This window comes from Pipistrellus kuhlii, unplaced genomic scaffold (genome assembly GCF_014108245.1).
Source record: "Pipistrellus kuhlii isolate mPipKuh1 unplaced genomic scaffold, mPipKuh1.p scaffold_m20_p_4, whole genome shotgun sequence".
Lineage (NCBI taxonomy): Eukaryota > Metazoa > Chordata > Mammalia > Chiroptera > Vespertilionidae > Pipistrellus > Pipistrellus kuhlii.
In genome coordinates, this window is record NW_023425540.1 from 35,210,886 (window position 1) to 35,227,844 (window position 16,959).

General features: G+C 50.4%; 1 protein-coding gene across 2 annotated transcripts; it reads right to left on the bottom strand.

Moving 5' to 3' along the window:
* Window positions 1–509: 509 nt before the first annotated feature.
* ENC1 (ectodermal-neural cortex 1) lies at window positions 510–13,134 on the bottom strand. Of its 2 annotated transcripts, XM_036409708.2 has the most exons (3): window positions 12,791–13,134; window positions 7,112–8,929; window positions 510–3,142 (listed from the first exon to the last, which is right to left on the bottom strand). In XM_036409708.2, exon 2 carries the CDS (start codon window positions 8,914–8,916, stop codon window positions 7,147–7,149), a length of 1,770 nt encoding a protein of 589 aa, XP_036265601.1. In that variant the 5' UTR covers window positions 8,917–8,929; window positions 12,791–13,134; the 3' UTR covers window positions 510–3,142; window positions 7,112–7,146. The 2 variants fall into 2 exon arrangements, with proteins under 2 accessions (XP_036265601.1, XP_036265600.2); XM_036409707.2 differs by lacking the exon at window positions 12,791–13,134 and having other exon boundaries at window positions 3,093–5,597.
* Between the last annotated feature and the right edge of the window lie 3,825 nt (window positions 13,135–16,959).

Sequence of the window (16,959 nt, forward strand, 5' to 3'; positions counted from 1 at the left end):
GAGGAAGACAAAAACTAAATTCCTTCTAATATAAAGTGTGCTGCCTTGGTACATGTTTTTTGTTTGTTTGTTTGTTTTAAATAAATTTTATTGATTTTACACAGAGAGGAATTGAGAGGGATAGAGTTAGAAACGTTGATGAGAGAGAAACATCTACCAGCAACCAATGTACATGCCCTTGACCGGAATTGAACCCAGGACCCTTCAGTCCCCAGGCCAACGCTCTTCCACTGAGCCAAACCAGCTTCGGCTGGTACATGAACTTTTTATATTCGAAGCTATGAATAACCCATGTTGCCTTGCTTAAAGAAATATCCTAAATGGTGAAAGTTTTTAATCATTTAACGTGTAAAACTGCTTTACTAAAAGTATGCGACTTAATGGTGAAATAAAGGGCACTCAAAAAATATCTGAAATAATCCTCCTTTTGATTAAACTAGAAAGGGTGCACATTTTCAATGGCTAAAATTATATGGTATTCAAATAAAGATACACACATACACACACAATGAAGAGAAAATCTCCAATAATTTATTTGACCTTCAGTTTCACATTGTGAAAAAAAAAAAATAAGTTTTACAAAACCTCAAAAATGTAGAAGCAGGAAAACAAGCACATATGAACATGAACACTTCACTTCTTCAACTGACACAGAGTTCTGTACGTGAACCACATACTCAATAGCCACGAGAGGGATATTATTCAGCTCTAATCACTCTTATTCAGACAGGTGTCAAGCCCAGAGAAAAGGGGGCTACACAATTACACCAGAAGTGGAAGGCTGCCCTTTGTGATCCGTTTCCACAGCAACCCGTCCGCAGAATGAGAAGAACCTTCTCGGTCTTATGCCAAGGTTTTTGTGTGCACTGTGGTGTGAATTGTATTTGCTTCAAAGTGTGGGACGTTTCACAGGGTGAGAATGGTCAAGTAGGGAGCCCAACGCCTACATCAATCCAAAGAGCGGGAGTCCAGAAAGTTCCCTGCAGGCTGGGGGCCCACCCTGACCACGGCTCCCTCTGCTCCCTCTGGCTCGCACACAGTAATTAATAGAGGATTCAAGGACAGACCACAACTCTGAAACAGCTGTAGAAAATTCATCCTGCTTTCAGAAGCCATGCAGGGACACACATCTCAGCCTATTTGCATCACAAACTACAGAGCTGTAACTGCTACAATACAGCGCCACCCCTATGCATGCCGCCATTGTACAATTAGACATTTGCATTGCTTACAACACATCTAAGAGCGAAAGACTGACTGCCAGAGTACTGGGATGCTTTTATTCCAACGGCTCATGTATTTTGGTCCAACTACAGCCCACGTACTCATGGCATGGACGGGCGTGCACAATTAGTCTAAAGTTTCCAGGTGCAGAGAAATGTTAAGGATTGATCTGTCATTAGACAGTGCAAACACACTCACAATGTAAAGGGTTCTTATCCATCTTAAACCTTATTTTCTAAAGCACAGTAACGTGAGGAACATCAATGAAAGCAGGGCCAGAGTTAACAAACTCCAGTCTTCCCCAGACACCTCTGAGGAAGTGCCTCTTCGAGTCTAATACTAACACCTATCACAGCACGTGTTTAGTTTCGTAAACAAAGCCCACAAACTAGCAAAGAATGTATTCACAACCAGTTCCCAACTATCCCGGAAAATCTCAACAGCGGCCACCACTCACAATTCTTTGGTGTCTCGTGACCAAGTGTGTCCGTTGTGTGCACCAAAGAGTTCTTTCGGAGACTTGCCTGCAGGTGAGCACTGGGCATACATTGGACTAATGTTCACATTGTCTTGGAGGACATTGTCACACTTGCTAAGTGGTACAGCAAGAACAACGAATCCAGGTCCAGCAAATCGGGCGACTGAATTAATGTATGATGGTGATAATGCAGTCTTCCCCCCGTTAACTGTGGTTATGGCAAAGCCTTCTCTCAGGGTAATAAATAAATAAATATATAAACTTCGGACTATGTCTTCACCTGTGCCCTATATACAGAATTATTCCATAGAATTTTCCAGGATTTCAGGACATTACACAAAGGGGGGAGAGAGGGAAGAAGAGAAAAAACACCTGCAAAGAGATTTGGTCCTTTCCAAATTTCAGTAGCCGAGACTGAAGGAGGTGACTCAGGTGGGAAAAAACGGGGCAGAAAGAAGCCTTCCCTCGCCCCAGGAGCCATCAGCATGCCCAGAGCCCATGAGACGCCATGAGAAGTTGGCAAGTCTAAGAAATGTGACCTCCATGCCTTCCCTACCTCCTGGGTGTAATTTAAGTTTCTGTTTTGTAATCCTTCCCTGTCTTGACATTTACAAAACAACCCCCACCCTCCCATCCCACCCTCCAGTTATATTGCAAACTGTAACTCCAAAGTTTTTCCTTTTTGTGCAGCAGAGCACATCACAACAGCCACAAAAAAAATTGTGCAAAACCTACAACCATCACACACGTCCATACACGTGAACACAACTGTAAGCATTGTTTTCAGCATGCAGGCATCAAACAATAAATAGCTAAATCTATAACACATTTCTTACCAGCCCAGGGAAAGCTTAAAGTCACTTATAAATAGAAAAGATCGTCTACCGAACAGCTACCAACAACGCCCCCATTGTTCAGAACCTTCCTGTGGGGAGCACAGCCCCTCGGAGACTGGCGGGCCCAGGGCTCCTCTGCAGCCAGCACCAGCTTCTCTCCCGGCCCTCCAGTCGGGCTTTCAATCTCCAACGGCAGCTGGCGAGGAGGCTTCAAGCTTGCTCCTCAGAGAGAGGTGACAACCATTTCAAATTTTACACATAAATGGTGGAGCCTATGGAAATCAAACGCTGAATATGGTACAGCAAGGGAAAGGGCCCGGCTTTTCTCTCCCTTTGAGGGGCTGATTAATGCTGACATTAATCCACAATTACAAGACAAGGACTAGATCACAGGTTCATTCATTCATATTTAAACCATGTGCTACTTGCACTGAAAATCCCACCCCTCCCCCACCCCCTTCCTTCATGTCCAGTTGGAGCATTTACAAGGTGCAGCCAATCGTACAATCCAGGTCTTGTAGCAACTTCTTCTTCTTTTGTGTTTTTTTTTCCTCCTTTCCCTTCATTAAATTTGGCCTCTCCAAAACAGAAATCACTTCTTGAGCTAAAAAAGAGGGAAGAGATGTTTGTTAGTAACCTCAAAATCTGAAAAAATAAATTAATTAAAATAAAACTCAGGACAGAGCTGGTCAATATTGCTTCTAAAGGTCTTAATTATATGTTCAGAAGAAAGCGTGCAGACATGTGAAGTGCTTGTTATAAATGCACACACACATGCATGCATGCATGTATGCAGATGGCTGACCTGACGGACACAATGGGGTCCCACAGAAGGGCCTCCACGTCTTTCCTAAACATATCTGTTCAAATCCAAACCTATATGTCTCGGTGCTGCTATCAGTTGCCATCTTCTGCTTCCAACACCTGCAATTCCTCTCCGTGGCAAAGCAGAGCCACTGTGCAGCCATCGCCAGGGGGCCAAGATTCCTGTGCAAACCTTCCTTTGCCCATTTACCGTAAAGGATTCCAAATGCAATTTATTCGCCATATAGACGGCAGACGTATTAATCCTCTCATTTAAATGCATCTCTGCTATTCATTATGGCAGAAATCAGTCTCGCTTCCTTTCGTATGACAACATCCCTGGCTCTAATAGCCCAAGGCTGGAGTTTATTCTCAAAGTGCATCAGTCTGCACTTGGGAGGCACCGGCTATGGTATGCAGTGTTACTACCTACGGAATCCACCAACGTCAAGTGTGAATACAAATTCAAGGTGCCACAGCCAGGAAGCCTGCACAGGAGCTGGCGTTTCCTCACACACCCACCCTCCCCACTCATCCATGTCTGATCTGATACAGGGAAAATTTTGCAAACGGTGCATCTTTCCCACGGTCACCCTCATGAAGCCCATCTCCAGCCCTATCCCTCTATTCACAAAGGGAACTCAGGAGGGGCCGCGCTTGAATTCTTCTTGCTTTTGTGTGTTTAGGGCTCTGATTCATTTCTTTGGCAATTTCATAACAGTGATTCAAGCTCTCAAGGCATTCTTTAGACTACAGTGTCATGCCCCTGCCCCATCTCCTTATAATCTATATATCAACAGTAGGCCAAAAGAATGTATCTTGAAATAATATGGGGGGGGAGGGGGGAGAAATCACCAAAGAAAGGGAAAACTCTAAAAAAAAAAAGGAAGAAAGAAAACAAAGCAAAATCTAAATGCTCTCAGGTTGGGGCCACACAGCACCATGAAAACGCAGACTAATCAAAAGTAATTTCCTTTCTGCCCATCCCACCCGTTGTCAGAGCAGCAGGAGTCAGTCAAAATCTCCCTGATGGATGAGCTTTTAGACCAGGGGCAAACTTTTGTTCATACTGTATTAGTCCCTTCAACACCTCCATTTGGGGAGCAAAGACATGTCCCGAAGTTTTGGCGGCCGTGGAGTGATACCTACGGCAGCACCTTTTCACTCCATGTAGCTTAAGCGTTTTAACGCTGTCTGCGTGTAGTAACCTTTAGCAATTTTAAGCAGCACCCTCCCTGTGGGAAACTGCAAGAGTGGCTTTGATCAGGCCAGAAGGCAACCCTGGCCCTATCCAATTTAATTGTTCTATGCTGGACTCTCCGGCTGCTAGCACCAAGGGCGAAGATGTTATTTCACGTAGAACCCAGCACTCTCTTTGCTCCATTTCTTTGGGACCAGAAGTGTGTGACAGGGTTCAAATTTTTCAGGATAAGATGTATTCAAGTGTTTGCATACACTGGGCTGAGGAAAATGAGGCACCAAAAATGAAGTCTAAAGAGAACCAGAATATAATAGGCAGAGACACCTCATTTTCCCCACCACACACAAAGCTAATTCCATTGCAAGCTGAGGTCTACGTGGAAGGGAGGAAAGAAACCTAAGACTATTGACTGGCACACTGACTACTGGTATAAGCCAGGCTCTGGGCTAGGTATTTTCGCCCCCCCTCCTCAAACCCCCCCCCAACAATTTACCCAAGCCTGAACTGGGAACAGATCTTAGGGGAAGTATAATGCAAACCACTCCCTGGACAAAGGAGCCAAATCAAGAAAGGTCCAGACTCTAGCGTAGAACCAGAACCACATGCACATGTGACCTCTTTCTGCCTCAACTTCCTTACCTTGCTCCAAGGGTGCCAACCCATTCCACCAGCGAGCATTCTGAAGTACCACCACCGCCGCTGGCAATTTGGCAATTTTTATGGCTCCCCTGTGCAAACAGAATCGGTTCTGGACTAACACCCAACTCAGTGTGCTGTTAATTGATGCTTTACCCTCGGAGGTTCTTTAAAGCAGCTTTAGAGGTGAGTCATGCATTCGTATTACCAATGAAATAACCACTTGCAGAGCATTTGTTTATTCAGGATTACTGAGATGCCAGCGAGGCTGCAAAAACCAGTTTGGTGTGGGGCGCCGTTTGCCAACTCGCTCCCCAGAGAGGCTCCTGACTGTGCCTGCGCCTCTGGAGGAGTTTCATTCCGAGGAAACATTACATGGCTAAGAACGCTACTGACTGGAATAGGCTGAAGGAGATAACTGCAGAAATGAGATAGAGAGATTACGTGAGAAAGTGAGGCCAGTTTTTGTGGTGTTTTTCAATGAGCTGTGAGAGAAGAGGAAAGAAAAGACAAATGAGTGAAAACCCCTTTGCTTAGGTGGCCACGACCCCTAGCTTCTTTTCTTTCCTCTGGAAAGTTCCCTTCAAAGGTGTGAGACCTGCTACAGAAAACAGAGCCAAAAGCTTCCAAGGAAGGAGTTCACTATTCATGGTAGCCCCTCCAAAGCAGCGTTTTAATTTTAGTCTATCCTTACTAATTGTAATGAATGGGCCCGGGAATCACCAAAACAAATCAACACACTGTGCTCTGCGCTGCCCGCAGACCTGCTGAAGTCATTCCTGGGCTGACCCTAAAACTGCCTGACAGCTTGCGAACACCGCACTGTGCAGGCCTATTAATTATTTGAGCCGAGTATTATATACTCTTAAGTACACAAGACAACCATTATGTACTCAGATATATGACACAGAAGCACAACTTTTGTTGGCGCTGACAATGGGGTCAGCCTGTCTGATTAACTCTGAAAGGCGGCTGCTGTAAGAGCAGTTTAGATGGCTCAGGGCGTCCACACATCAGGCCAACGCATACAAGGCAGGTGCAGCCTTTTACGGGGGGCAGACCTCAATTCCCCTCCAGCGTTAACACATCTGAGAAAAAAATTAAACAGCCTAGTAAATACTTTTGGAGTGAATACACTAAGAATAAATTTGAGCACTCAATTTTTTTAAAAAACCACATTTCATTCCAGAAAGGGTTTGAGGAAGCAAAACATATATCAACAAGTATCTCCTGGGGGTGACAGCGATATGGAGTCAAGTTTATGAAGGGGCAGTTCAGCATGATGCCCGAGTACTTGCATTAACCCACTCTCAGAGCAGCCTTTCAGAGTCAGCACCCTCTGGAGCCATGCTGCCTGGGTGCATTTCTGGACCAATTCCTGTGCCCACTAAGCTCTGGGACCTCGGGCGGCTTCCCTCTGTGTGCACGAAGTGTTTTCCTGTGAAGGGCACTAGGAATGATACCTCACAAGGCTGCATTGAGGATTCAATGAAACGATCCTTGTGAACACAGCCCAGCTCCAGACACGCAGCGAGGGCTCCCTGAATACTAGTTGGCGTTACAAGCACAGGTCTGGGTTTCTCAACCTGGTGTCCCCTGGAACCACGGGAAACTTTCCAAAATGCTGATTCCCGGGCTCCGCTCAGATCACACGAAACCAAGACTCCAGGCTGGGCAGCTGTTGCAAAGCTCTTTGGGAGACGCTGAGGCTCAGTAAAGGCTGAGAACCACTGGCTTACACATGTTTGAGTGTGGGGGCGGGGTGTGTGCGCAGCTGTGGTCAACACAAGTGTTTTAAGTTCTGGGATACAAGCTCTTTTATTTTTGCAGTACTTCTATAGGATAGGCTCTATGGACCATGCCTCAGGCCGCAGGCACACTTGCACAGCTACCTTCGTTACACGCACACTTACAGCCTCACGGACGGCTTACCTCGTGCCGCTCACTCCCTGTGGGACGCACCGCGCTTAGGAAGGCAGGTGCTTCCAGGTGCTGACGAACGCGGTGGGGATCAGGGAGTAGGGGACCGTGGTGATGCTGTTCCACACGTCCAGCGTCGGGTCGTAGCAGTCCAGGGTCTTGCACCGCTGGATGCCGAAGTACCCGCCCACCACGTACAGCTTGTTCCCGGAGGCCACGGCGTGGCAGCTCATGCGCTTTGCCGTCACGTCCCCCACCTTGGTCCACTGGTAAGTCTCGCTGTTGAACTTGTACGCGGAGCAGGCGGAGAACTCCGTGTCTCCCCCCATAATGAAAATCTGGTTCCCCAGCACGGCGGCCGCCGTGTAACGCCAGGGCTGGGGGCAGGTGGCCGGCACCGTCCACCTGTTCTCGCACTGATCGTAACACTGGACCTTGGGGAGCTTGTCGTGGCTGACGCTGGTGCCGCCGAACGCGAACAGCTTGAGCTTGGCGCTCACCACGGCCGCGTTGCTGACGCCCTCTCGGAGCGGGGCCACCATGGTCCACTTGTTGGTCGCGGGGTCATAGTGCTCCACCTGCTTCAGGGAGACGGAGGGGGAGGCGGGGAGGCAGCCCGTGGCGGCCGTGTGGCCCCCGACCACGTATAAGCAGTGCTTCAGCTCCGCAGAGCCGTGGCCAAACCTGGCCACCAGCATGGGGGCGGCTTTGGACCACTCCTCGTGCAGGGTGTCATACACCCACACATCTTTCGAGACCCCGTTCTCGGACCCCCGGCCCCCGGTGATGTACACTTTGCAGCCGATGGCGCACGCGCTGAACTCTTTCCTGGGGCTGGGGATGTCGGCCTTGGGGATGATCTCTTTGGCCTTCTGGTCCACGAGGTACAGCTTGTCGCACATGAAAGTCTGCCCTCCCAGGAGGAAGAGGGCGTGGCCGGTCTTGCGAGGCCGGGCACAGAGGCTGGTGACCACGCCGTCGTTCTGCAGGATCTTCAGCTTGCACCGGATGGCCTCCTCCACGATCTCCTTGCTCTTCCTCTGCTTGGTGATGAGCTCCTCCATGGCCACGTTCTCCATGAGGTAGATGGCGGGCAGGAGCGCCAGCCTCACCGTCTGCAGCAGCTCGGGGAGGTAGCAGTAGCGCTTCTTCAGGTCGTAGCTGATCCAGTTAATTGCAGACTCGTACACGAGCCTTTCGTCCTCCGTCTCCAGCTCCTCGCTGGACAGCAGCTGCACCACCATGTCCTGGGGCAGCTGGAGGAAGTCCTCGTTCTTGCGGATGGTCTGGAAGTTGCTGAGGCACATCCTCCAGGAGAGCTCGTAGAGCTTGGTGCACTGGTGCGCGTCGGACAGCAGCAGCATGCCCAGGCAGTTGGTGGGGTGCAGGTTCTTCTCCAGGAACTCGGCGCAGGCGTCCCGGATGTCCTGGAACTCCAGCATGTCGCCGGCTTCCAGGAGCGACTCGGCGTTCTCCTCGTTGATGATGACCCGGGAGGAGTACGCGTAGTCGAGCAGCAGCTCCAGGACCTCGGGGTGGATGGAGTTGTCGAAGTTGACCTCGCTGTCCTGGCTCTCCTTCAGGCCGCCGCTGAACATGGCTTCGAAGTAGCGGCTGCAGGCGGCCAGCACGGCGCGGTGGCAGGGGAAGGTCCTGTTTCCCGCGTGGAGGAGGACGTCGGTGAAGAGGCGCTGCTGCCGCAGGAGGTTCAGGTGGGTGAGGACGCTGTCAGCGTAGGACGACTTGTGGAACAGGTAGATGTTGATGGAGCCGCTGCTGGCCCGGGACTTGCGGTTCTCGTGCACGCTGACTGACATTTTGTTTCCACTCCTGGAACACAAAACAAAACCACTGAGGGGGGCTCCCCATATGTGTAAAACAGCAGTACAAAGTAGCGATCCATTGGGGCAGAGGGAACAGAACTGTTTTTGCTGTGAGCTCTGCTTGCCTCCTGTTCCGAATCATGGGTGGCCATTCCTGTACCGAGACAGAGACAACTACCTGTAAGGAGAGGCATTCCCGGCCATACTGGTGAGCTGTTTGAGCTATATACACTGTTAAAAAAAAAAAAAAAAAAAAATCACTGCTTGAAAGCAGGTTCATCTTGGAAAACCTGACTGCCAACTTCCAGGATCTTGAAGTCCTTGAGAATTGCATGTCAGCATAAGCCGGGAAAAGCGAGGTCTCATTCTCACAGCTCCCTGTCCCTGTCCAGCTGATTCACTGCGGGCCACTTACAATGCCAGGCCTCCAGCCCTCGTAACGCCAGGAGAGGCACCAGCTATAATGCCCTATGCAACATAAAGCCATGTGTAAAACAAATACCTGCTAATTAATTCCATTAAGAACTCCTTTGGTTAAGATGCGGTCTCCCTGCAATATACAATGAGTAGGAAATGGAACATTAAAGGCGCAGGCTTAGGCAACTTCTCCAATGATAGGATCCTTTTAAAGTTACAGATTATTCCCAATCAGACAGCTCTACCACTACAGAATCCTAAAAGTGGCCTAATAGACACATTACCATCTATTGATCAGCAGGCTTTAGTGAAGACACAGAATAGATTCTGATCACAATCACCACTCATCTTTCTTGCTCTGGACAGCTTCCAAAATGAGGGTTTAGGCACATAAAATAAAAGAATATCTTTTTAGCATTCTCATAAGCGCTGTTTTTCTGTTCTACCTGCTTTCTATCAATTCTTGGAAAACCAGTTGCAAGAACAAAGGATCTATCTGCCCCTCTCTTTGATTTAGAAATGCATCACCAGGACCATTCTTATTACCTGCTAATGCCGGCATCTGCAAATAGGGAGTTCGAGATGCAAACATTGCCTTCTCTAAATAAAAAAGAATACACACATACACACACGAATGTGCACAGACTATGCATGCATGTGTATTTTGCCAGCCATTGTTAATCTTGGGCCACCCTAGAATTTATTTGCTGACTCAAGGGTTCTTTTTCTCAGTATCTAAATTGAAATTATAGCAGAATCTAATGCTATCTTCGGCTTACCTCGGTGAGTAAATTGCAGGCTAAAGACGTAGGAAATTCCTATCACCAATCTTCAAAAATTGAACCACATGCTTAAAACACACACACACACACACACACACACACACACGCAGTCACAAGACTCTACCTCTCTTTTACTTCAAAGGAATAAAGGCTTTAAGCATCTGCCTGTCAAAGGATTCCTAAGGAAGTTGTTTATCCCAGGAGAGTAACCTGGGTGGTGGTTACAGTATCTATTCCAAGCTCTGAACAGCCAGTCCTTATAGCACAGCTGAAACCTACTTATTTCCTCCAGCCATTCGGGTATTTATGTTTAATTTATATCCCAGGAATGATGAACAAATGCAAATGAGTAACTGACCACAGATACCAAGCTGCACTTCCCTGTCCAGCTGTGTCACAGGAAACAAAAGCAGGTGCCTCACTTGCCCTTAACACACAGGCGGCATACCACTAGGTGATGCAACTTGTTTCCCTTTATTTTCAGAATGTAACTTTTCATTATGCATAAACATGGCTTAGTGGAGGAAAACAAGCAACCCAGTCCTGGGCTCTGGCGTTACCAAGACTTGACAAACACCCATTAGTCTCATATTAGTCTCCCAGATATAACTAATGGTAAGGAGCCAAGTTTCACCCCCATCTCAAGCCACGCCTCTGCCAGCCTAGTCCTTTTCCTCACCGGTGCTCAAGTTGCAAGAACAACGGGTAGGATCCTATGGGAATGCACGAGGTTTCCAAAGTGTTAAAACATCTATTGGTATCCCTGAAGCTTTACCACGGTGGCTTGTCACTTGAATTAGTGCATTCCACCTGAAGTACATTGAGGAAGATTTTAAGATCAAAAGATGCTATAGCCTAAACCGGTTTGGCTCAGTGGATAGAGCGTCGGCCTGCAGACTGAAAGGTCCTGGGTTCGATTCCGGTCAAGGGCACATACCCAGTGAGGGGTGTGCGAGAGGCAGCTGGTCGATGTTTCTCTCTTATCAACGTTTCTAACTCTCTCTCCCTCTCAATTTCTCTCTGTGTAAAATCATTAAAATTTTTTTTAAAAAAAAGATGCTATAAAATCTTACAAAAATCCCAAATGAGTAGCTATATCTTTTTGTTTTATAAGCAAATACTGCCAAAGCAACCTCAAAAGCTGTCTCCATTCAGGCTAAGAGCAAATGCAGCTCTGGCTGAAGAATGAGGGACCTGTACACAAGGTGCACAAACACCAGAAGCATCCGGGCCAGGAATCCCAGGAGCCCAGAACACGTTTCCCTGAGTATCAAATACCTGGATGTCAAACATGACTCACAACCAGGCCCACCCTTAACAAAACGGAAGAAGACCTGAGGATCTGCATCTGTGTGCATCCTGTGTTGATGCACCTGCATTTTCCTGGTTGGCCCTTAAAGCCAAAAGCAAGAACCTAGCCTGTCACCTTGGATAACATCAAGGTGGAGAAACAGGTTACGATCAAAACCCAATATTCTTGCAGCAATATTTGATTAAAACAAAAGGTATATTTGAAGGCCCATGGAAAAGGTTGCTTTCTGGTTTAAAATCAGCAAACATCCAAATACCATCAGGAATCATTTATACAGTCACTAAGCACACCTTCAACCTCAAATGAATCATCCTTCTGGCATTTTCTAAGCCCCCAGAGAAATATTTGCATGCCAAGTAAGTGTCCAAAAAATGCACACATATACTTAACCTGCAAAGATGAGAAAAGGGCTGCTATTACCCTGAACATCAAAAGGACTTCTAGGTACAGGAACTTCAGTTCACGTAAAGCTCCTTACCTTCCCTCTCTGCCTCCAATTCCGGATGTCCCTGTCACATCTCTTATGTTTTTGAACCTGATCTCAATGCAATCAAAGGATAAACGAAGCAGATTTTTTTTGAGGGGGGGGGGAGCATTTACATTATTGGAAACAACATTATGAAAAGATCTTTTTAGCAAGAAAAGCATTTCCCCATGCAGCCCCCCTTCAAACGCTCAAAACCCTCTCAATGCTCTTTAACAGGCTGGCCGGGTTTCAGAGCGACAGCAAATTACAAGCCCAACAAGTTCAATGGTTCACCCCCACCCCGCCCACCAATTCCTGTCCTTTGAAACGAATAATGTTACACTAATGGCCAAAGACTGTCCTTTGCAGGAGAAGAAATTAATTTTTCAGGGGGGAAAATTCCAGGTTTCATTCATTTCCTAGACATTTCGCCAAAGTGAACGTGTCCCCAGCAGGGCAGCATGGATGTCTGCGCGTGGCCCAAGCCAAGGTTCCCTCCGCCGGGTAGGGCGCAACGTGGGCCAGCAACCCCGCGCGCTGGGCCCTGGAGACGGGGAGGTAGGAGACAGCGGGAAATGCACCCCCAGGGAAGCGCCGCTTCCCGAGGGCAGGGGGCTGGAGGGCGGGTACCATTCCCAGGCGGCGCCCCCGGATCCCCCACCAGCTCTCCGGGGCGCTGTGCCGCCCAGGGCAGGCCCTTCCGGCGGTGCCCGGCTCCTGCTTGTAATGTGGGAGGGCACCGCAAAACACGGAGGTCTCCACCCCAACAAGGGCTCCCCATCTCCTCCGGGCTGCGCACCCCCCTCGCGGACGCACACCCCCACACACAGGCCAAGTGTGCCCTGAAACCCGCGGAGCCCGCAACAGGTCCGGGGCGGCGGGGGAACTTACGGCAGAGACGGCCGGCCTCAGGGAACAACTAAGCTGGGTTCTGGTCTCGGTCGCCGGGCCGGGAGGCGCCGGAGCGAACGTCTCAGCGTCGGGCGGGGAGCGGGCGCGATCTGCCCGGGCGAAGGGACTGCGTGCCGGGCGCCAGCCGCGGGGAGGGACGCGCGATCCCCACGCCGCGGGCTCTGGGTCCGCGACCCACGGAGCGTGTCCCGGGCGGGGAGAGCCGGCCCGCGGCCGCAGGCGCCGCGGCAGGAGGAGGGAGCGGGGAAGCGCCGCGCGCGCCGGCAGCCGCCTGGCGTCCGGACTGGGTCTCCGCACCGACCGGCCGCACCGCTCCGGCTGCCCGAGCAGTGCGCGCCGGGCCCGGAGCGCCGGCTATAAGAGGGGCGGCGCGGAGGGGCGGGGAGGGAGAGGGTGGGTGTGTGTGAGTGACACCGGAGAGGGAGGCAGCCTTCGGAGGTGGGAGAGGAGGAGGCGGAGGAGGAGGAGAAAGCTGGAGAAGAGCGTGTCGGGGGAGTCAATCGGGAAAGGAAGCGGGGGTGGGGGACTGCGGAGAAGGGAGACAAAGCGGACGCAGTGTCTCAGCCATCGGCCAACAGCTGCAGCCCTCGGGGACCGCGAGTGGACGTGTCCCCAGCAGGGATGTCTGCTGCGAGTGAAAAGTTTTCCCGGGTCAGAGTGTCTGAGCCCCCTTGGCCCGGCCCCGGGAAGGGACAGACCCGAAGCCGAGGCACCCTGGGCAGGCCGGCGAGGGCAGCCCTGGAGCCCCCGGGAGGCTCCAGAAAGGGTGGCGAGGAGCGAGCGGGGGCCCGCGGCACGCGCCCAGGGCGCACACAGTCCGCGCGCCGGATGGGACCCCCGGAGGGAAGGCAGTGGGGTGAGAAGGGGCGCAACTTGGGACACCCCGGAGACACTGTCTGTAGGGCAAAGCCGGCTGTAGGGTTTCTCGTTGGCTGCAGGGCCAAACAGACCCAAGCCCCGGGCATCTCCCCGGTGCCCGACCGCTCTACCCCGGACCCAGGGGGCAGCCGGAGCCGGACTGTGCCCCACGCGGCCCGGAGCCCCGGCGGGTCCGGAGGGGCGTGGCCCGGGCGCCTCACAGCCAATCGCCGCGGCCGCTTGATTCAAAGCGAACGGCTCAGAGGACCCCGCGGCGCCGCCCCGCTCCCCGGCGGGGCCGCCTCCCGCGTCCTGAGCCCCGACCCTTCCGGTCCTTGATCGCTCCGCCGTGAGCGTCTGGGAGTTCAGCTAAGAAGCCGGCACTCACGTGTCTGAAGCGCCGCAGGCCGGGAGGAAAGAAAGGGAGCTAAAAACATCCGCTTAAAAAAAATCACACACACATATATATATATATATATATATATATATATATATATATATATATATATATATATATATATAATTTGGAATTAAATCTATAAGTGACCTGCAGAGGTGACCAGTCCAGCCCACTGGTGTGACAGGTTAGGAAACGGAGGCCCGGGGAAATGTAAATTGTCCAACTGGAGAGACAGCACAGCCAGTCCTCGGGGACGCGGACCTGCAGCTCAGCCTCCCCGCACCCCACCCCCCAGCTTTCTTTCACGTGCCGGTCGCAGCCGGGATCCCTGCAGGCTGAGGCTGAAGCTGCTGACACCAACACTGTCGATTCTCCATGCTGACCCCACTTTTCTTTGCCCGCGGTTTCCCCTGGTATTCGCGCTGAGAAAATTAGCTCCTTGCAAACAAAGAAAGAGAGTGCCCTCTGAAGTCCTTTGTTAGCATGAAGTCGTCAGCCTCACCGTGAGCCTTTACAAATCTGTTCCGTATTGTAAATGTGTACGTAGAGAGTCGCAGCTCGAGGCTGCTTCACAAAGCCGGCGGCGGCCGGATGGGCTGGCTGGTGAGGACCACGTGCGCAGCCCCTGCTCCTGGCCGGGCCGCGGATAAAACCCGTGGAAACAGAAAGAATGGAGACGCCGTGGGCACCAGCGATGGGTGCTGGGAAGGTGGGAGGTGGGAAATGGACAGCTATTGCACAGGCCTTTTAGCAGCTTGTTTCTGTAGCCCGCGGTGAGGTGTGGGGGGAGCAGATCAGGTGGCCTCAGGGCCTTTATAGGAATGTATTGTCTGCCTAGGTGCTAGGTCAAAAGCAAGCCAAGCTGGTTTTGAAGACCAAATGTTATTGTCTTCCTTTAGGGGGTGGGGGTGGGGAAATATTGTGTTTAAGAGATTAACATTTCCTCTCTGTAAGAAGTATTTCCTTCTACTGCCGTCTGGCACCATATCTACCTAGAACTTCCTAGAAATAAAACGCAGCTCAGGCCTGGCTGGTGCAGGTCAGTGATTGAGCGTGGACCTAGGAACGGGGTGTGGGGGTGGGGGGTGGTCAGGGTTCCATTCCCCAGCGGGGCCATGGCTGGAATTTTGGGGCTCGAACCCGTGCTAAAGGGGGGTGGGGGGGAGAAGCATGCAGGAGGCAGCCTGTCAATGATTCTCTTTCATAATCATTGATGTTTCTCCCCCACACACACACTTCCTCTCTGAAATCAATAAGGTTATATTTAAAAAGAAGAAGAACAGCCCAGCCAGCGTGGCTCAGTAGTTGGGTGTTGACCTGTAAATCAGAAGGTCACAGTTTGATTCCTGGTCAGGGCGCATGCCAGGGTTGTGGGCTCGATCCCCAGTGTGGGGTGTGGAGGAGGCAACCTGTCAATGATTCTCTCTCATCATTGAAGTTTCTATCTCTCTTTCCCTCTCCCTTCTTCCCCCCTGAAATAAATAAAAATATATTTCCTTCTACTGCAGTCTGGCACCATATCTACCTAGGACTGGCTGTGCTGTCTCTCCAGTTGGACAATTTACATTTCCCCAGGCCTCCGTTTCCTAACCTGTCACACCAGTGGGCTGGACTGGTCACCTCTGCAGGTCACTTATGTAGATATGTGTGTGTGTGTGTGTGTGTGTGTGTGTTAAAAATATATTTAACACACACACACACACAGGAGCGAACGTCTCAGCGTCAGGCGGGGAGCGGGCGCGATCTGCCCGGGCGAAGGGTGGCGTGGAGATTTCGTCAGAGGAGGCCACTGAGCTAGGAACAGATCAATCTGTGTTACATCGGCACCACCTGGACACAAAGTGTCTTTAACCAAGGAGACCGCAAAGTTGACTTCTCTTTGAAAATAGCTATGCCTTGTGTCATCATCCACAGATGCCAGCATCCTGTGTCTGCTGCTACCTAATGTTGCTACCTCTCTGTGCTTCAGGGAAAGAGAAGGAAAATAGCTGTAACCCGGAAGATCTTAAAATGTATTCAGTGACCATATACATTCGCTTCCTCCACCTGGGGGAGATGAGCAGCGTGAGGCAGAGAAAAGAAATGAGCGTGTAAGTAGGTCATAAAACAGGAAAACAGTTTCCCGCTGAAAGACTCAGGAACTAAACTTGCATGTGGGGGGGAAACGTGTTTACTGCCCATGACCTCCTACAAAGGGCATATTGGTTTGTTTGAATCAACGTGTGAAAAGGTTTCAGCCAGCATGCAGCGGCTAATGTTTATTTCCCAGCTGAAAGTGGTTTGCAATTTAGCATAGTTATGACCACGGCAACAAAACCTGTGTGATTTCTCCATTTCTCAGCCAATCCTAAAGGTAATTCTTATCACTTCACCTACAAAGAAGAAAAAAAAAAATGAGTAAGTCTTATATCTGTGCGAGAAGACCTCTCTAGATAGGCCTGTGGTCAAACTGGACGATGGTAGTCATAGCAGATGTCTGAGTCACAAACAACTCAGGAAATGCTGCAGACGTCCGTGTTATTCAATGGCCACCACCTCACGCAAGATGTGAGGCCAGTCCTGTCCGCCCCTGGGAGCTGTCTTCGGCGCTGCCTGGTGACACCAAACCAGTGTCTCATTTTTAATGCTATTAAGAAGCTGTGCCCAAGGCTTTGGCCTTGTTATCTCCCTTAACAACGTTATTTTGTTCGGCTGCAAAATAAGCAGCATGGGGTTAAATGTATTAGCTGCCTTCAAACCTAATTTATCTTCATTCCTTCCTAATTTACACTCGGGCTGAATTAATGAGCCTGATGTAATTAGCATGGTGCGACCGAGGTACCAGGGATAGACAGCCCCAGGAGTGGGCTGAGCAGCTGCCCTCCGGCCTGCCTGGGTCTCCGAAGCCCCA